The sequence below is a fragment of the Cornus florida genome, unplaced genomic scaffold (genome assembly GCF_030987335.1).
Source record: "Cornus florida cultivar Cherokee Brave unplaced genomic scaffold, ASM3098733v1 CherokeeBrave_3.0.0_Hap2_Chr02, whole genome shotgun sequence".
Classification (NCBI taxonomy): domain Eukaryota; kingdom Viridiplantae; phylum Streptophyta; class Magnoliopsida; order Cornales; family Cornaceae; genus Cornus; species Cornus florida.
The window spans coordinates 50,968,130-50,989,490 of NW_026775572.1; the positions used below are offsets into that span (position 1 = coordinate 50,968,130).

Genomic DNA, 21,361 nt, shown 5'->3' on the forward strand with positions numbered 1-21,361 from the left:
TTTACAAAATGGTAGTTCCAAATCTTCTTATTTTTTCATTTTTATGATAAAATGAAACTAATAATAAAATTAAGGTAAATAGTATAATTAATAATTAGATAAAATAAAAGATAATAAAAATAATTTAATAAGAAATAAAAATTTATTGAAAAATGGTAAAATAGTCTTTTATAATGGATTTGTCCTTAATTGCAACACATCAATAGTTCATAGGGCCATTTTTAGTTTGGAGGGTTATTTGCAAAAGAACAATAGTTCAAGTTTTTTTATTTATTTAATTTTATATATATATATATATTTTTGCCCTTTACCCTTTAATATATAATAAAATATTATATTATATTATAATATATGTTCAGTGATTTAAGGCTACCCTGATCATATCCTATTTTGTGTTTAGAAGATAGGGTTTCATTAAATTTTAAGTCTAAATTAAAAAATTAAGTATTTGGAAAGAATGAAATCCTAGGGGAATTATATATGATAGTAAGAAAATTTATAATATAAACAGGGAAATTTTATTATTTTCCTGTGAAAGCATCTTTTTTTTTATTTTTTTTTATTTAGTGTTTTTATTTTACCCAACAACTTTATTGATATTATTTTACCCAACAACTTAATCTATATTTGGTTCTTCAAAAAAAAAAACTTAATCTATATTCGGAGACAACAACCATTTTTTACTGGGTTTGCTAGAATTAGAGTCCACCATTAACAAAGTTTTAATTAATTTGACTTCTATTTTTGTTGTTTTTCATTATATATGAATAATAGTAGTTGGGAAGGTCTAAATTAATTGAAAACTACCAAAAGGCCAGTGGCATAAGGTATTAGTCTCTTACTTCTCAAAGGGAGGTCAGAAGTTCAAGTCTCAAAAAGAGACAAGTGTATGTGAGTACCCATTAAAAAAAAATTGAAAACTTTATCGTATTCTATTACTAATTCTTTATTTATTTTTTATTATTTTTATAAAATAAAGGTAATTTAAGTATACAAAAGGAATTGTTAAGATTATCTGAAAAACAAAAAGGAACTTATCAACTTCACCATGCTTGAGTGTGAGTGTATGCTTATCTATTAAATTTAAATAAAAAAAAAAAAAGGAAAATAATAATAATAATATAAAATAAAAAATAAAATAAAAAATCTGTTAATTACTATTATAATAAATTTCAATCCGATTAATTATACCTTGAGGAATACCCTTTAACCTTATTACAAGGGCATTTATTAAAGCCTTTTCTCTTTGCACAAAATATCCCTCATTAACAGTATATTGAATCCTCCTGTTTTTTTTTTTACCTTAAATAATTATAGAAACCCTCTCGAGATATGTAACAACCTTATTTTTTAGAGACGTGTTATATATATATATATATATCTAGAATTAGTTGTATTTAGTTTTTTATCTACACTACTATTATCGGGATATAAGGCAAATTTATCGTAGGGAAGCAAAGAAGCTTAAGCCGATTGCAATTACAGGCAAAGCTTTAAATTCTGTGTATATTTGTGTTTTGGATTTTAGATGATTATTCATGATTTATGATAATTTATTTTAATTAGTGGGTTGGAGATTACGTACAAAGTTATGAGGTGAGGTGATCTAGGCACATGTGATTATAGTTAATTTTAGAGGAAGTATTTAATTGAAAGAATTATGGATTCTAAATGATACTTTAAATAATTCGCATGTTATGATAGATACATAAATGATGGATATATATATATATAGCAGGTATCCATTTACATAAGTAGAGGTGGGTGTTCAATTATCATACAACTGGTCGTTGGTTTCCGTACATATATGGTATTTTGTTTTAATCAACATATTTGTTGGATGTGAGTAGCGTGACTACATTGATGTATTTTATGGACCTGTGCAAATGGGTGTTAGGCTTTTAAGATTAGTTTGTTCAGTACTTGTGTGGATATATATATATATATATAGCAGGTATTCATTTACATAAGTAGAGGTGGGTGTTCAATTATCATACAACTGGTCGTTGGTTTCCGTACATATATGGTATTTTGTTTTAATCAACATATTTGTTGGATGTGAGTAGTGTAACTACATTGATGTATTTTATGGACCTGTGCAAATGGGTGTTGGGCTTTTAAGATTAGTTTGTTCAGTACTTGTGTGGCAATGAAATCCTAAGTATAGACTTGCAGATTGATTGGATGAAAATAAAGAGGAATAAGTCTCAGATTGGTGCAAGACAATGGTTTATTTTGATTGAATGAATGGAAATTTTACCACCATAGAATAGGCTTATATAATGGTTTACAACTTATTGTAATTAGGATTATGAGTTGATACTGGTATGTTGGTATTAATTAATTAAGGTGTTTGATAAACTCATAATATTATGAGTATGAATTATTTAAATGTAATAGTATTTAATTGAAGCAATTAAACTAGTTGGAGTGATAGTCAGGGACTTACCCAATGATGAGTTTGTTAAGCGCAGTCAAGGACTGTCTACGGGAGTGAATTACTCTTTTGTTATGGTCATTGGGCTAAAGGTGCCTTTAGTATGTGGACGTGTTCAGGGGCTATGTAGGTGAGTAGACGTACAACCCAACCACATGTGTGTTTTTGGTAGTCAGGGACTATGCAATTCACACCATTTATTTGGAGTGGAGCCAGGGGCTCATGTGAGGTATTGGCAATAGAACGCTAACTGGTTGAGAGGAGGTAGGGGCTCATGTGAGGTAAGTGAAATTTTAGTAATTTAAATTATAGATGGGTTACAAGGTCACAATTTGAGTTAATGTTATAGAATGACAATGATTAGTGGATATTTCGTGGTCACTTATATATGTATATATATACGGATTTTAAGTAAGGGTTGACTTGCTGAAGATGATAGTGTTTAGCAATTTATTGCAGAGCTTGTGAGCTCACCCCTTTATTACTTTCAGATGCACATGGATTTAGCTTGCAAAGGAGGCTCAATGGGAGAAGGAGATTTTTTGAATTTCCACATATTGATTTTATTATTGTTTCTTAGTAAACACTTTGTAATAAAATTCACTGAGTTGGTGGAATTTTAAATTAGTTGGAGATGTAATAGATTTCCTTTGGATTGATGGATTTTTTAAAAAAATGTTTTCTTACTGAATTTATCATGGATTATGGTGGATGAATGATGTGAGTCACGTACCAGATTTTAATATAACACAAGGATTCTTGTGTTAGAATTTTTGAGGCATGACAGATAATAGATAAATCCTAAAACCATAAGTGTTTTCTCATATAATGTTAGATAGAACTCATTTTTCAAACATGATATTCAAATTGTGCCGTGATATATGTTTAATAATCGTATCAAAAATCTTGATATAAGTAATAATCATGTTGTCGACCTTTAGAACAAGATACCTATATCGTGTAACTACGGAAGGAGAAAAAAAAAAAAAAAAAACCCACAAATTGCCACCCCTATTTAGGATAATAACACTAAAAAATGGCAATATAGAAGGCTATATTAGTAAAATATGATAAATTTGAACAAAATAGAGATAAACTAATTACGTTCAATGTTATAAATGAATAACAAATAAATGAAAGGAAGAATTTATTGATCAATTATTTTATATAATACAGACTCTTACACTTTAAAAATGAAACAAAACAAAAAAACAATTCATATGTAACGTTATTAACACAACAAGGGGGCAGTGATACGGTGGTGATAATAGAATTGGAGTTTTGAAATTATAATTTGTGAAATTAGAGAAAATTTTAGTTCAATTTTATTAATTATTTTTCTTCAATTTCAAAACTCCAATTCCATATAAACGAATATAACCATAACATAGTTGCTTCAAAAATAAAATGCTTATACATTTGTACGCATAAATTTTGAGTACGAGAATAAAAAAAGAAAAGTGTAACAAATGTACAGAGTAAATTTTATAGATTTTTCATGAATAGAACAGTACAATCTTATGTTGTATTGTTTACCGCTGTAAGAACAACACAAATTATTCTTCAAAAAATGATGATAACATTTCAGCTCGTCTTCTGACCGATGAGGTGACATTCTTTAACTTATTTGCCATGGCCAATCCAGAATATTTTGAGAAGAAGGTTCACTGTGGATGAATGCATATATTTTTTCCTTTGAGTTTCTTGATGTCCATAATTATCTATTTATTTAACTAAACCCCTTAGAGATAAGATGATGTGATACATGTCATTTTTTAATAATTACACAATTATCCTTTAAAATAATTATTTTTAATTATACTATCTTAATAATTATTATCTATTTATTTAACCAACCCCTTACAGGTTTGGAACTTTGGACAAGAACAACGAGTTTGGGCCAGTTTGGTAATTTAAATTAACCCATGACTCATATTTTGTACTGGGTCCAAGTCCATTAAGCCAAGGAAGCCCAAATCATCCAAGTCGGTTGCCGCCCTTTACATGTATAAGTCTGTCTCTCCTCCGATATTGTTCAGAGAGTTCCGCAATCCGGAGATACAACAGCTACTTCTCTCTCTCCTCCGAGATTGTTCGAATAGCTAGTCGTACATATATATATATATATATATATATAGAAGGTATTTATCTATTTCACCGTACTCGTCGATTAAATTTATGCCCTAGAGTCTCTGTATCATATTTTGCAATTCCTTTTCAGCAACCAAGTATGGAATAGAGCTTTTGTCAAAATCCCTAGTTTTTGCATTTACTTCTAAACTAGTTTTTGGAAGGAAAAAAAACCCTAGTTTTTGCATTGATTTCTGATTTTCTGATTATTTTGTTTTAAGGGCAGAACAAGATTGAAGATTTGTGGGCAGAACAACATTGAAGATAAGAAGATGGTTTGTACTCACAATTGTGGTCTAATTAGTATATCATATTCATATAATGTATTCAAATTGACAAATTATGCTATGTTTGCTTCAGGCAACTCTGGCTGATTCTTTCCTGGCAGACCTTGATGATTTATCCGATAACGAAGCCGATAATCTTGTGAGTTTATATATTTTTTTAAAAAATATTTTTTATGATTTTTATTTTTGGTGCCATGTGAGTGATAGAATTTAATTTTATGTATATGAAGGTGTTTGTTTTGCTGGTTCAGTGTTATTGTTTGTTGCTTCATCATATTGCCATGCTTTGTTGTGATAGTATTTTATTTATTTATTTATTTTTTTCAGAATGAGGATAATGTGGATACAGAGAACATGGAAGAAGATATTGATGGGGACCTAGAGGACATAGAAGCTCTTAATTGTGATGATCTTGATAGTGTTTTGAAATTGCAGAAAACACAGCGCTTCATCAATATTATGCAGGTTGGTTAATCTTTTAAGTGCAAGTTTTTTACGTGGTAAATCGTACTTCTATATGTGAACTAACCTGAAAAAGTCAAATACCCAATTGATATGTGAACTGTGTTTGTCCATTTTGGAAATTGGGTCTCAAATTCATATTCTAGTTGGGTTTCTATTAATTGAGTTTGGAACTCTACAAATAGGCACCTAGGTTATGGATTGAGATACAATTTCCAACAATCTAGCTTGTTGAGCTTCAGTTCCTTATATTTTTTCCTTGTTTTGTAATTTTTTTTGACCAAAAATTTCAAATTAAACTGCAGAGGATATGGGCATTTGATATGTTTGTTTTGTATATCTGTAGTACCCTAGGATTCAATGTGCCTTTTCCCTTTTCTTCTCTTTTGTAATAGGTATGGTGATTATTATGTGAATTATGTATTGAGAAAATGGTGATATGGTGTGTGTTGCAGAAAGTTGAAGATGCACTTGAAAAGGGGTCTGATATGTTGATTCACGGAATAGTTTTGGAAGATGATCCTGAATACCAGCTGATAGTAGATTGTAATGCATTGTCAGTCGAGATTGAGAATGAAATTGTTAATATCCACAATTTTATCCGCGACAAGTATCGCTTGAAATTTCCAGAGCTTGAATCACTTGTTCATCACCCAATTGATTACGCTCGAGTAGTTAAGAAGATTGGGAATGAAATGGATTTAACCCTTGTTGATCTGGAAGGAATTTTACCCTCTGCTATCATTATGGTTGTTTCAATTACTGCATCAACTACTAGTGGCAAGCCACTTCCAGAGGAAGTCCTCCAAAAGACAGTTGATGCATGTGATCGGGCTCTTGCTCTTGATTCAGCAAAAAAGAAAGTCCTTGATTTTGTGGAGCGTAGAATGGGTTATATTGCCCCCAATCTTTCTGCCATAGTTGGGAGCGATGTTGCCGCAAAACTTATGGGTACTGCTGGTGGCCTATCAGCATTAGCTAAGATGCCAGCTTGCAATGTTCAACTTCTTGGTGCCAAGAAAAAGAACCTGGCAGGGTTTTCCACTTCATCATCCCAATTTCGTGTAGGTTATATTGAGCAAACAGAACTATTTCAGAGCACACCCCCTTCTCTGAGGGTGCGTGCTTACCGACTACTGGCTACAAAATCAACACTTGCTGCACGTGTAGATTCCACAAGAGGTGATCCAACTGGGAAGACTGGAAGATCCTTCCGGGAACAGATCCGTAAGAAAATTGAGAAGTGGCAAGAGCCACCTCTTGCCAAGCAACCAAAGCCTCTTCCTGTTCCTGATTTTATGCCCAAAAAGAAGAGAGGTGGGCGTCGGTTGAGAAAGATGAAGGAAAGGTAAGGCAGTTTCTCTATTTGATTTATTCTGGAAACTCTCTCTCTCTCTCTATCTCTCTCTCTCCCACACACACATAATTGTTGTTATTAATTTGTGTGTCAATTAATCTTTTGTATTTTAGGAATGAAATAACAGACATGAGGAAGCTGGCAAATCGGATGCAATTTGGAGTTCCTGAAGAGAGTTCTTTAGGTAAATTTTATGGACTTCAGATCATATAGAATTATGATTAGTTGTAACTATTAATTCAATTAGTTGCATCTACCTTTTACATGTTTCTTACTGCATGTCGCTAGGTAATAATTGATTTGGGGTTCTTTGGAGACTTAGGCAAGAGCTCTGTGGGAATCGTTATATGTTGCAAAAAAGTTATGGTATAAGCATTTGCTAGTATTTCTCTGCATCTTTTTTCCTTTCCTTTGTCTTTTTTCTGAATGCCTTTTTTCAGGATTAAACTGAACATCTTCTTTTGTTAGTTCCTTTCAGTGTTATGAGAAACTTAAACAATTGGCTATCTTCAGGCTTGCTTGGTTCAGTTTTCAGTTTTCTTTTTTCAAATAATATAAAAACAGAAACAATTTGAAAATTAGTTCAGTTGACACCTTCTTTAAGAACTATTATATGAAAGCAGAGTTAGAAAATCCATTTTCAGATATTAGTCATATTAGTTATTTGAAAAAGTTTTTCATATTCAAAATTCTTAGTAACTGCTTTCAACAAACTAAACAAAACATGCTGTGTTGTTTCTGACATTTTTTGTATCTTAAAGCCTACATTCATAGGCTCAGGCGGGCGTGCCATTGTGGGTATGTGTTTAACCGCCAGATTTATCAAATTCTCAAACCTAAAAACATGGGGACATAGCTAGATGTTAATATTATTTATTTTTCTTGTATGTAAAGGCACATCACTCGTATTGAAACAATAATGTAACAAAGTGAATGTAAATGATTGTGTTCCTATAATTACTTAATAAACTTGAAATTATTGGATATTCTTGTGTGGTATCCAATCAGATGTGTTGGAGACATGCCATACCCACATCTGATTGGCATGTGTCCGACTTTGTTTTTTTACACATCTTTTGAAGAGTCAATGTAACATATTTAGGAAAAAAGGTCCATGTAATGATGTAACATAATTTAGAGCCATTTTAGAATGCAGAATCCATTTCTTCTCTATCCTTATTGTTCATTATGTGTTACTCTCTAAAAATAGGTGACGGATTGGGGGAAGGATATGGAATGCTTGGTCAGCCTGGAAGCGGAAAATTGCGTGTATCCATTCGTCAGAGCAAACTTGCTGCCAAAGGAGATAAAAAGTAGGTTTCTTTCTGCACCTCTTTAATCCTTTTCCTTTAACATCCAGCCAAATTACAGTTGTACTTCTTTAACTCTCCGTGTTAATTGAATGATCTTCCTTTGCATTTTTTAAGCTTTTTTACTTGTTATGGATTGGGGCAACTTCAATCTCATTAGCTTTGTTCTATCTCCAGGTTCAAGAAAAAGCATTATGGAAGCAGTGGTGCTACCTCAGGACTGACTTCAAGTTTGGCCTTTACACCTGTGCAGGTCCATTCCACTTCTTGCCTTCCTGTAAAAATTTGTTGTTGTTATGCTGCATTAAATCCCCAAGTCAGTGATATAAATGTTGATCATTTATTAAAAGGAAAAAATAAATAAAATTGAATAGTGAAAAAAATGAGCCTTTAGGCTACGGGTGCTCAACAAACTGGCAGTACTGGTAAACAGTACTGGACCATACGGTTTGGTCTGTCTCGATGAGAAAAAATATCTGGTTTGGGTTACGGTTCCAAAACTAAAGAACCGTTATTAACTGGAACTGAATTGAACCATTGCTAATGCACACACACATATATATGTATTTGGGTAAAGTGCAAGAAAACATTTTCCAAATTGAGCAAGTAAGAACATTTTGTCAATTTGAAGACTGAAATACCTAAAATGTCCTTGAGACAATAAAAATAAAAAACACTAATTTCAGGTTTTAACGGTATATGAAGGGTATTTTTTGTTTTTATAAAAACATTTGACCAAAATTAATGGTCAATTTGCACATATTCTCAAATGTTAGGGATTTATATCCATATACTAAACTGTAGGGGTGTTTTTTGCACATTTTTTATATAAAAGGCTTATTATTATTATTATTTTTTTTGCACCGAGACCCATAGTCGTATCTCGTGTTACCATAGGATCATTTGGTTGAGCATATAACCTTACCGATAGACCACATACACAGGATCATTCCTGGCCTTAGCGACATAAACCCTAGCTTCCTCATCTCTCTTCCAATGGTTGCTCTGTTCTCCTCATAAACTTTGTTTTTAATATCCGATTCTCATCTCTATACTCCAAAAGTATCATCGAATCATCACCTCTTCTCTTCTTTTTTATTTTTACATTAACAGAGATATTTGTTGTATACCCATTTCTAGATTCTCTATCTGAAACCTTTTTGGCACACTTTTCACGTCCCCCCCCCCCCCCCCCCCCCCTCCTTCTCGTCATTTAGGCTGAATTATAAAAGGCCCAGAAGTGTAGAATTGAATCAAACTGAACTAGTTTTCTATGGTTCTGTTCAGTTCCACAAGTTCCAACGATTTGATTTGGTTTTAATATTTCTGGAATTGCTTGAACCGATTTGGTTATGTTTCATCCCACTTGGATCAAACCGAACAGTGTGCACCCCTACTAGCAAACCGCAATGGTTGTCCACCTCTAAGGCCACTAAGAACCACTATTCTACACCATCAAATCGCCTGAACCATACATCATTCCAGTAGTGCTTGATCACTCACAATGGTGAATAGTTTTAGGTGCTAGATTAAGAACTATACTATATCTTATCATCACAACATTTTAGCCTATAGTTGTTGCATTATGAGCTAGCTCCATAATGGTGGAAATGATTTTAACTCCGACCCAATGTGCCCTTTCTTGAAACTCTCAAGAGGAATCCTCTCAAGAGGTATTAGCTTGGTGGCTGAGCACTAGAGGGAAGTTGGGGGGCGCCCTTCGCGCTGCTGAGCGGGGGGCGCTTCTCCGCCTGTCACAAGGGAAGGAAGAGGAAATCTTTTGATGGTCAGATATGAACTAGTAGTACAAGTGGGTTGGCATTAAATGCCCAAACTAACTTTGTCAAACCGACCAATCAGAGCATGACAACCCATAGTCTACTAAACTAAGAACCTAAGGGATGTTATATTTATCAGTGCCTTGCTTCTGCTGCTGTCATGGCCGAAGCCTTAATGCTGAGGTAAGCTGTCAAATGGTCAATCCATTGGGGGCTTCTGCAAGCAGATTTTGAGGGTGACATCAAAACAGTTATCGTGAATGGTCCTTGTCCTGAGAGGTGGCAGTATCTTTAGATGATACTAGTAACTACTTATACATTGGGGAGGAATGTTCCGTGTACTTTTTGATGGTCATTACTCTCTTTGTTTGATTGTAGTTGTGGGGAGGAATGTTCCGTGTACTTTTTGATGGTCATTACTCTCTTTGTTTGATTGTAGTTGTGGAAGAGGAGGATTGTAGGACCTTATTTGGTAGTAATTAAACTCTTTTGATTGTTGCCATGAAAAAGTCTAATAAATTTTCTGTTTGGTTTTGTGGTTGTGATTTTTTTTCTTTATAGATGACTTATCTTCATTCAGTGATTTACGATGTCATTTTCTCTTTGCAGGGGATGGAGCTCTCAAATCCACAGGCGCATGCAAGTCGGCTTGGAAGCGGAACTCAAAGCACTTACTTTTCAGAAATCGGAACATTTTCAAAGATACATTTTCAGAAATCGGAACACGTTCACATATAACAATATAAATACAGAGTGAATTAATATACAAGTATATAGAAATGGATAGACAAAGGCATATAGAGGATAAAGGATAGGTAAAGAATCTGCTTGGGAAAGGAGATCCTTTGAGGGCGAAGGGTCTTTATTTGGTCTCTCAAATTCAATATATTGTCTTCTTCGTTTTTTTTTATTTTATTTTAACGGGGCAGAATTGTATATCTATGTATCTTCTTTTGGATTTTGTGGATCGTTTGAAATTTGAAATTATAGTGAATTGTGAAAAAAATCTGATGTGATGATGGTGCTAGGGATGGCAATTTGTTTTGACCTGACGGGTTTCGCCCCGCCCCCGCCCCTAATGGAGTGGATTTAGTGACCCCTAAATGAATTTGGGATGAGAATGGTAAAATAATTGAAAACTCGAAGCGGGTTTGGGGTGGGGGCGGATTTAATGATGAACTTGTCCCGATTATATATGTACCTTTAAATTTTTTTATTTTTATATATAAAATATATAATTTATATTTTTAAGACTTGTTACTTTGTTGGAAGTATCCATTATTATAATTTAAAAGTTGGGCCAACTTATTTATCAATTCAATTTGAGCACATTGGGTTAGTTTTTTTTTTTTTACTATGTAATAAAAGTGACATAATTCGGTTCGCTTTTGCATCCCGCAATTAAAGGGAGTACATGGGGTAGAGTCAATACTTTGTCTATCGGAGTAGAGGCGAAGATGGTATGATAATTACAAATCTGTTTTGAAGTAGGGGCGGAGTTCGTATGATAGATTTTCTAATGGCACGAAAAAGGGTTTAGTCAAACCCGCTCTAACTTCGCCCCGTTATCAGTAGACGGTGCATTTGCTTTTTTATTTTTAATCAGGAGTTGTTTGATTTCTCAATTTGTCATAACACACAGTGTCAAACTTTATCACCTGGCATGGATATAACAAGATACTCATATTATGTAACGACATAAAAGCACAAATTTTCGCCCCTATTTAGAATTAGTAACATTGAGGAATGACAATATAGAAGGTGATGGTAGAATAGAATTTTTTTTGACAAAATAGAGGTAAACTATGGCGTTCAATGTGGTAAATGAATAACAAATAAATAAAAGTAAGATTTTATAGAACAATTATTTGACCAATAATATTATATAGCACAGAATCTTGCACTTAAAAATACAAAAAAGAAAAAGAAAGACAATGAAAATAAATGATTCATGTGTCTCACCTAGTAACGCGTGATTGAGGGCAATGATGATGGTGGTGACAAAATTAGAGTCCTCTCCATACTCTAACTCGACGACAGATTATGTTACATATACTTTATCAAAAAAATATTCATAATGTAATATTTATTTTGAAGAAACGATATTCATATAATATATTACATCGAAATACAATATTCTAGCATTATTAAATTAATAATGCAACATAATTTATCCAGGTAATTGCATTCTCATTTTGTATATTGTATCATGAATTTATTTGTACCAAAAAAAAAAAAAACACAAACAAACAAACAAATTAGAGTAGATTTATCATTTAAGTGAGATGATAATGGATTGACCCGGAAAAGACGATATGGGTCAATTTTCTTGACCATAGTCCATTAGCATTGGCAGCCCAAGTTACGAGCCTTGTGCAAGCCCATCCAAGTCGGTTGTCGCTTATTTATTTATTTGATTAATTTTTAATCTCTCTCCTTCTCTCCTCCGAGATTGTACTCAGAGTTCCTCAATCGCGATACAACATCTCTCTCTCCTACGAGGTTGAAGGTATTTATCTCTCTCACAGTACTCGTCAATTAGACTTATGCCCTAGAGTCTCTGTATCATATTTTGCAATTGTACCCATATATGAAATAGAGCTTCCGCAAAATCCCTAGTTTTTGCAATTACTCCTAAACTAGGTTTGATCTTTTGGATATATATTTTAATTTTTAATTTTCGGGTGTTTATCAGTAATTCTAATGGAGTTTTAATTAACATATTAAGTTTTATAGTTAACTTCTTTTCTATGTATCTGATTATTTTTTTTTTTTTTTTGCAGAACAAGCTCGAAGATTTGTGGGCAGAACAAGCTTGAAGCTTACGAAGATGGTTTGTGTTCACGATTTTGGTCTAATGAGTATATATCATATTCATATAAATGTATTCATATTGACAAATTATGCTATGTTTGTTTCAGGCAACTCTTGCTGATTCTTTCCTGGCAGACCTCGATGAATTATCCGATAACGAAGCCGATACTCTTGTGAGTGCATTTTTATTTATTTTTGTTTGTTTATAGTTTTTTAATTCTCGTAGAATGTATTGTTAGGTATATGAAGATGTTTACTTTGTTGCTTTATCGTGTTGTTGTATTTTGTTGTGATAAGTTTTATTTCTTTCAGAATGAGGATAATGTGGATACAGAGAACATGGAAGAAGATACTGTTGGGGACCTCGAGCACATAGAAGCTCTTAGTTTTGATGACCTTGATAGTGTTTCGAAATTGCAGAAATCACAGCGCTTTATCGATATTATGCAGGTCGGTTTTTCTTTTAAATGCATTTTTTTTTTTTTTTACATGGTAAACCCTATATCTAGTTGTGAACTAAAAAAGTTGAAATACCCAATTGATATGTGAACTGTGTTTGTGTAGCTTGGTGCTTCTGCTTTCAGAACTTAGCTTCAGTTTCTTATATTTTTCCTTGTTCTGAAATTTTTATTTGACCAAAAATTTCAAATTTAATTGCAGAGGATGGGCATATCAAATGTTTGTTTTGCATATCTCTAATACCTAGGATTCAAATTGCCTTTTCCTTTTCTTTTGCATTCTTTAAGCTTTTGTAATTGTAGATATGGTGATTATTATGTGACTTATGTTTTTTTGGGAAAATGGTGATATAATGTGTGTTGCAGAAAGTTGAAGATGCACTTGAAAAGGGGTCTGATATGTCGATTCACGGAATAGTTTTGGAAGATGATCCTGAATACCAGCTGATAGTAGATTGCAATGCATTGTCAGTTGAGATCGAGAATGAAATTGTTGTTATCCACAATTTTATACGTGACAAGTATCGCTTGAAATTTCCAGAGCTTGAATCACTTGTTCATCACCCAATTGATTACGCTCGAGTAGTTAAGAAGATTGGGAATGAAATGGATTTAACCCTTGTTGATCTGGAAGGGCTTTTACCCTCTGCTATCATTATGGTTGTTTCTGTTACAGCATCAACTACTAGCGGCAAGCCACTTCCAACGGAAGTCCTCCAAAAGACAGTTGATGCATGTGATCGGGCTCTTGCTCTTGATTCAGCAAAAAAGAAAGTCCTTGATTTTGTGGAGAGTAGAATGGGTTATATTGCTCCCAATCTTTCTGCCATAGTTGGGAGTGCCGTGGCAGCGAAACTTATGGGTACTGCTGGAGGTCTATCAGCATTAGCTAAGATGCCAGCTTGCAATGTTCAGCTTCTTGGTGCCAAGAAAAAGAACCTGGCAGGGTTTTCCACTGCGACATCACAATTTCGTGTAGGTTATATTGAGCAAACAGAATTATTTCAGAGCACGCCCCCTTCTCTGCGGATGCGTGCATGCCGAGTACTGGCTGCAAAATCAACACTTGCTGCACGTGTAGATTCCACAAGAGGCGATCCAACTGGGAAGGCTGGAAGATCCTTCCGGGAGGAGATCCGTAAGAAAATTGAGAAGTGGCAAGAGCCACCTCCTGCGAAGCAACCCAAACCACTTCCTGTTCCTGATTCTGAGCCCAAAAAGAAGAGAGGTGGGCGCCGGCTGAGAAAGATGAAAGAGAGGTAAGTTTCTCTTGACTTGTGCATGAATCTCTCTCTCTCTCTCTCTCTTTTTCTCATAATTGTTGTTATTAGTTTATTGTGTCAATTAATCTTTTATATTCTAGATATGCAATAACGGACATGAGGAAGCTGGCAAATCGGATGCAATTTGGAATTCCTGAAGAGAGTTCTTTAGGTAAATTTTATGGACTTCAGAACATGTAGAATTATGAGTAGTTGTAGCTATTAATTTAATTAGTTGCATCTACCTTCTACATGTTTCTTACTGCACGTTGCTACATCTTTCTTACTGCATGTCTCTAGGTGAATCTACCTTTTACATGTTTTTTACTGCATGTCGCTAGGTGGATAATTAATTTTGGTTCTTTGAAGACATAGGCAAGAGCTTTGAGGGCATCATTATATGTTGCATGAATGGTTATGTTATAAGCATTTACTAGTGTTTCTCTGCCATTTTTTCCTTTCCTGTATAGTTTCTCAATACTTTTTTTCTTCCTTTCTTCTTCTTCTTCTTCTTCTTTATTTTATTTTTTTTCCCCAGGGTTAAACTGAATATCTTCTCTTGTTAGTTCCTTTCAATATTACGAGAAACTTAAACAATCGGCTACAGGGTTTGCCTGGTTCAATTTTCAATTTTCTGCTTTCAAAGAAAATAAAAACAGAAATAATTTGAATATAAGTTCAGTTGACAGCTTCTTTAAGAACTATATTATATGAAAGCAGAGTTAGAAAATCCATTTTCAGAGACTAGTCCTTTTAGTCCTTTGAAAAATGTTTTTCACATTCTTAATAATTGCTATCAACAAACTAAACAAAACATGCTTTGTTGTTTCTGACATTTTTTGTATCTTAAAAGCTATGTTCATAGGCTTAGGTAGGTATGCCATTGTAAGCGCCAGTTTTATCAAATTTTCAAACCTAAAAACACGTAGGCATAGCTAAATGTTAAATATTATTTCATTTTCTTTTATTTTTAGGCACTTCACTCGTTTTGAAACAATAATGTAATAAAATGTATGTGCAAGATTGTGTTCCTATAATTACTTAGTAAACTTGAAATTATTGGATATTCTTGTGTGGTGCATATCCAATCAGAGGTGTTGGAGACATGGCATACCCATGTCCAATTGGTGTGTGTCCGAAATTGGTTTTTTTACACATCTTTTGAAGAGTCCAACTGTCCATGTAATAAAACATAGAGTCACTTTAGAATGCAGAATCCATTTCTTTTCTATCCTTGTTGTTTATTATGTGTTTCTATTTAAATATAGGTGACGGGTTAGGGGAAGGATATGGAATGCTCGGTCAGGCTGGAAGTGGAAAATTGCGTGTATCCATCGGTCAGAGCAAACTTGCTGCCAAAGTTGCTAAAAAGTAGGTTTCGTTCTGCACTTCTTTATTCCTGTACCTTTAACAACCAGCCAAACTACAGTTTCACTTCTTTCACTCTCCATGTGAAGTTGAATAATCTTCCTTCTCATTTTATAAGCTGTTTTTACTTGTTCTGAATTGGAGCAACTTTAATCTCATTAGCTTTGTACTATTTCCAGGTTCAAGGAAAAGCCTTATGGAAGCAGTGGTGCTACTTCAGGACTGACTTCAAGTTTGGCCTTTACACCTGTGCAGGTTCATTCCACTTCTTACATTCCTGTGAAAATCTTTCATTGTTATACTGCATTTAATCCCCAAGGCAGTGATATAGATGTTGATCTTTTATTAAAAGGAACAAAATGTTGAATAGTGACAATATATATATATCCTTTAGTCTAGGGCTGACCAAAAAACAGGTGGGACTAGTAAAACCTGACCAGACCGCACAGTTTGGTCTAGTTCTATGAGGAAAATGATCTGCATAAAAAACTATAGAACCGTTATTAACCGAAACTGAACTGAACTGTTGCTAATATGTATTCAAGTTTGATTGGTTGAGCATATAATCTTTACCATGGACCATACTACACAAGATCATGATATATGTATATATATATATATATATATATATGAATTTCTCCATTATTAGTACTCTTTTTTGTTGTGCTTTAGGAAAAAATTGTAAATCAATGGAGGAAATAGTTGATTTTTTAGACTCTTTGAGGGTATAGAGGCCCTATTTGGCCTTTTTCTTGTGAGGGATGCTTTCCCCTTTTGAACGCTTCTTTTATACAATTACTACTTATCAAATATATATATATATATATATATATATATATATATTATGGGGTAAATTACTCAGACCTCCCCTGAGGTTTGGTTAAATTACCCATGGCTGAAACCTTTTGAAAAAGTGTAGTCAACCTCCCTTGTGGTTTTGCATAATTACTTTTACCACCCTCGTTAATAGACCGTTAAGTCAATCATTTGATAAATTCTAAATTTTGAAAATGCCCTTATTTGAAGCAAAATGACACAAATGACCTTATTGATTTTATTAAATGACCATTTTAACCATCCTCAATACTCTTTCTTAACCGAATCAAACCCTCATCCGCCTCATTTGTATATACCCAATCAAAATAGATGGACAATAATCATAGTGAGAGGTTCTCAATGAACTCTTCAACGGGTTGTGTATCATCCAAACTCTATGGGTCCGTTTGGTTAGGACGGAAATTTATAATGGAAGGTGAAAGCGAAAGAAAGTGAAGTGAAAGAAAGGAAAGTCAAGTTTCCAGCATGCATTTGGTTAGTAGGAATTTTTTTCAAGAAAGTTGTTAGTTTGGATAGCATAAAAAGGAAAAGAAAATGATTCTACTTATCAAAACTACCCTTATGATTTCAAATACTAAAAATATAAATGAAGTTGGGTTAGATGAATCCTCTTTATACTCAATTGTGTGTGTCCATTTTTAGCAAAGAAATAGTAAAATGATGGATTATTAAAAATATAAATATAATTATTCATATTCATGTCTAAATTGTTTATATTTAAAATAAGGGTTCATAAAATTTTTCTTAGGTAGAACTCATTACTGGTTTAAGCTTGAGGAGGGAACAATTAATGAGTTAAGGAAGAAGAAACTAAAGAAAGTAAATATTAATAAAATAAAAAATAAAAAAAAAAATCTTAAGTGAAGGGAAAAAAAAACAGAAAACTTCAAAGCCTACGCTTAGCACTGTTTTTAAGGTACTTGGTTATCATTATCCTATAAACCTAATACAGTAAGAAAGAAAAGAAAGAAAAAATTGAGAATTTTTTTATTAACAGAGATAATGGGCCAGAATGGCCGCAGCTGCCCCCTGAGCTGGCTCCACCGGAATACTCATCCACACGTCACAATTCAATTATTATGAGCATTCATGTGTAAAACCAGTGAATATTCTAAAATGGAGTTCAAAACAATGTCACTTGACCATCAAGTCCATCAACTAGGCGTAATATGGAGAAACTAGAGATGTAGAAACAGGTTCCAGAACCTATATTAGATCATATCTGATAGTCCATTACCAGGTCTCCATTGTCACCTAATGGAAGCCAACTGCCTAGAAAGGTCCGAAATAATGACCATTAACACACATGATGACATCGTTGACATTGTAATGCTAAACTCTTGCATTATCAGATGAAAGTCCAAAAACTATTGCAATATTAGAACCTCTACATTTCTTGAAAAATGAAAAGGTTCACAGGCAATACTGAAAAGAGTTTAGGTTGAAATCTTGATAATTTAACTGCTTATAAAATGATTTTGTTGAATATAGACTATTCTAATTTGTTTCAATTCAAAGAATAGAAATTGTATGGATAAAAAAATAATAATAATTAATTATTAACACCGGTACAATTGCTTAAATAATAATATTTTTTGTTGTCTGCAAAATTGAGTTCATTAAGTTTAATGGCAGTTGCTGAATGCTGATTCTGAAAGATGTGCGGAAGTGTCTTGTGTGACGTTAAAGAAATTGTCGTATTGGAATATGTTTCACACAATCCTTTTGCTCGAGTGATAAGAATAAGATCAATTCATACTGGAAAGAAGATTTTAAATGTTGTTCTAGGTGTTATACTTAATCTTGATTAGAGTTAAATTGAGATTCAGATCTTCAAGTACTACTTGGTTGGGTTTGACGAGTGCAGAAGTTTTAAGAAAAATATTTTAATTTTTGTTGATCTAATCAAAAGTAATTTTTTTTGCTACTTTCAAGTTTAAGACTATCAACTGCCTGCTTTAATCGAGATGGAAGTAGCAAATTGGAAAATCATTTTATTTGGTTTCATGGTGTCTCCATTTTGCTTACACTAGCTTTAAGTGGTCCCCCTCCTCTATCTCCTCTCTGCTTGTTTGCATTAGGGAAATGAGTTTTACGAATGATTTAGTGCAATGGGTGAAGAAAATTCTTTTGCATTCATTTATTGTCCCAATTGTAGTTTTTCTTTTCTCTTCTTCTTCTTCTTACTGATTTTATCATGAAGGAAGGAGAAAGTGAAGGACGTATAGAGGTTCTAATCAATAATAGGAACAATAAAGGAGACAATCTGTCTGACATCAATAATGAAGTGTTCTGATATGATACTGCTGCACTCTTCTTAGAGAGATCGTTGGATATTACCAACCCTAAGCTCCCCTCAGGGGAAGATACTCTAGGAATGGTTGTCCATTACACCATGTCTTCCCTGAAGTCGGTTATGGACGGATGTTAAGAGATAGAATAGAATTGGTGAGTTTATCAGCACCCAAAGGTAGAAAAGAATCGGTGAGTTTATCAACACCCAAAGGTAGAATAGAATCAGTGACTTTTTCAACACACAAGCCTAAGGGAGTGTGTAGGGGGTGCCAGATCCCCTTAAAAGCTGTACGTGCAAGTCTCCTCACATGCAGCTCTTTCCAATTTTTATTTTTTAAGTAAAATTATATTAGAAAGCGTTCAAATAAGGACACATCCCAATAAAACTACACAAGGCCAAAAAAGCCACTAAATTCTCAAAGAGTCCAAAAAATCAAGAATCTCCCCATGGATTTACAATCTTTCCCCAAAACCCAACAAAAAGTAGAACAAAGAATAGAGAACTTAAGAGCTCCAATAGGAAATGAAACTTTTGCTGATTCTCAGAGTGCCCCAAAAAGGAACTCCTATTCCTTTCTGTCCATAAGCACCACCAAATGCACAAAGGTGAAAGTCACGGGCTTGGGCATTCGCTGTTTATCCTCTCCAAGCCTCAATCAGACCCCTAGAGGACCTAGGCATAACCCAATGGACCCCAAGCAAACTAAAAGGCCCCAACTATCTTGGGCCAAAGGACGGTGCAGCAAAAGATGATCAACCATCTCCTTATCTCTCTTGCACATACAACACCAATTTACAACAATTTGTTTCCTCCTCCTCAAGTCGTCTGGACTCTGGAGTGAGAATCTTCCCTAGAACAATCGTCCAGGCAAAAAAAAGGCACCTTAAGGGGCACTTTGGACCACCACACAGCCTTCCAAGGAAAAGAATGCCCTGAATCATCTGTAAGACTCCTGTAGAAAGACCGCCCTGTAAAACTCCCCTGTGTAGAAAGGATCCAAACACAGGAATCCATGCCCACCACTACAATCTCCTGACAGAAAAGGCTCATGCCATTCAAGGTGGTCCAGCCTGAAAAGACCATGTTAGATTGGGGCTTGACTTAGAGAATATAAGATGGTATGTAATCAGTTTATAGTTCTCCATATTTATAGAACACGTCTAACCTTGTCATGGGTGGAACAAAAACCTTTACTGTGTTTTTATTTATTCTGTGTTGGCAACTATGTAAAATGAGAAAAGATTTGATTTTTGATGGTACTAGATGGGAAGTGGGGGATATAATTAGTAGTCATTGCGGAGGAATGTGTCTTGTACTTTCTGATAATCATTATCCTCTTTATTTGATTGAAGCTATGGAAGAGGATTGTAAGACCTACTTGGAAGTAATTAAACTCTTCTGATTGTTGCCATGAAAATTTCTTATAAATATCTGTTAGGTTTTTTTGGTTAAGTAATTTTTTTCCTTTATAGTTGATTTATCTTCATTCGGTTGCTTACAATGTCTTTTTCACTTTGCAGGGGATTGAGCTCTCAAATCCACAGGCACATGCAAGTCAGCTTGGAAGTGGAACTCAAAGCACTTACTTTTCAGAAATTGGAACATTTTCAAAGATAAAGAGGACCTGAGCCCCCTCCAGGTATCTTGTACGTTGCCCACCGGTAGCCGGCCCAAGCACATTAGATGCTAAATTCATCTGAGGAATCCTATAAATGGTCCCAAGGAAAATGATTAGATACACTTCTAACTTCATTCCTAGCTATATGCTAGCTGCCTGTTTGGGTGAAATTCAGTATCCTGTAGGGTTTTTGCTCAACTGGTCTAATTGCTGACGTTACTCTGCTTGTTAAAAAGCACGTGCTTTAGGCTATCCTTTTTCTTTTGTACGCTCATCGATACATATTTGTCTGTCCAGGCACAATCTACTGGTTTTTGTTTTTGATATAAAATCAGTAAGCTATGTTTGTATAGATTTTGTCTGAGTAATTAGACACGTGTTGCGGTCTATAGGTTTTTATTTTGATATAAAATCAGTAAGCTATGTTTGTATAGATTTTGTTGAGTAATTAGACACGTGATGCGGTATATATCAGAGCAGACTATACTTAAAGATGTGCTAGATAATTCACAATAGCATAATGTTGGATTTGGTGGTAGTGACACATATTTTTTGATGCACAGACAATAGCATAATCTTGGATTAGGTGGTAATCACATTTTTGTCGAGTAATTAGACACGTGACGTGGTACATATCAGAGCGGACTATACTTAAAAATGTGTTAGATAATTCACAATAGCATAATGTTGGATTTAGTGGTAGTCACACACATATTTTTTTGATGAACAGAAAATAGCATAATGTTGGATTAGGTGGTAATCACACTGGCACACTTTTTTTGATGCACAGACAATAGTGTGAGTAATGTTGGGTTAGGTAGTAGTTAGAGACATTTTTTTGTATGCACAGACAGTAGCATAATGTTGGATCATATGTTTTTATGCACAGGGAGTGGCCCAGTTGTGTGGGAAAGAAATGGAAGTAAAAGAAAGCATATGGAGGGATA

General features: G+C 34.0%; 2 protein-coding genes across 3 annotated transcripts; both read left to right on the plus strand.

Annotated features, from left to right (window-relative positions):
- The first annotated feature begins 4,456 nt into the window (after positions 1–4,456).
- On the plus strand, positions 4,457–10,788 carry LOC132294965 (U4/U6 small nuclear ribonucleoprotein Prp31 homolog). 2 transcript variants are annotated; one of them, XM_059793016.1, is made up of 9 exons: positions 4,457–4,578; positions 4,789–4,842; positions 4,928–4,993; positions 5,182–5,319; positions 5,772–6,664; positions 6,787–6,857; positions 7,884–7,986; positions 8,161–8,236; positions 10,371–10,788. In XM_059793016.1, exons 2-9 carry the CDS (start codon positions 4,840–4,842, stop codon positions 10,497–10,499), a joined length of 1,479 nt encoding a protein of 492 aa, XP_059648999.1. In that variant the 5' UTR covers positions 4,457–4,578; positions 4,789–4,839; the 3' UTR covers positions 10,500–10,788. The 2 variants fall into 2 exon arrangements, with proteins under 2 accessions (XP_059648999.1, XP_059649000.1); XM_059793017.1 differs by having other exon boundaries at positions 4,794–4,842.
- Positions 10,789–12,140: 1,352 nt separating this feature from the next.
- Positions 12,141–20,766, plus strand: LOC132294966 (U4/U6 small nuclear ribonucleoprotein Prp31 homolog). Its single transcript, XM_059793018.1, has 9 exons — positions 12,141–12,270; positions 12,545–12,594; positions 12,683–12,748; positions 12,888–13,025; positions 13,400–14,292; positions 14,397–14,467; positions 15,564–15,666; positions 15,843–15,918; positions 20,317–20,766. The coding sequence occupies exons 2-9, from the start codon at positions 12,592–12,594 to the stop codon at positions 20,422–20,424; spliced, it is 1,458 nt and encodes a 485-aa protein (XP_059649001.1). The 5' UTR covers positions 12,141–12,270; positions 12,545–12,591; the 3' UTR covers positions 20,425–20,766.
- Positions 20,767–21,361: the final 595 nt, after the last annotated feature.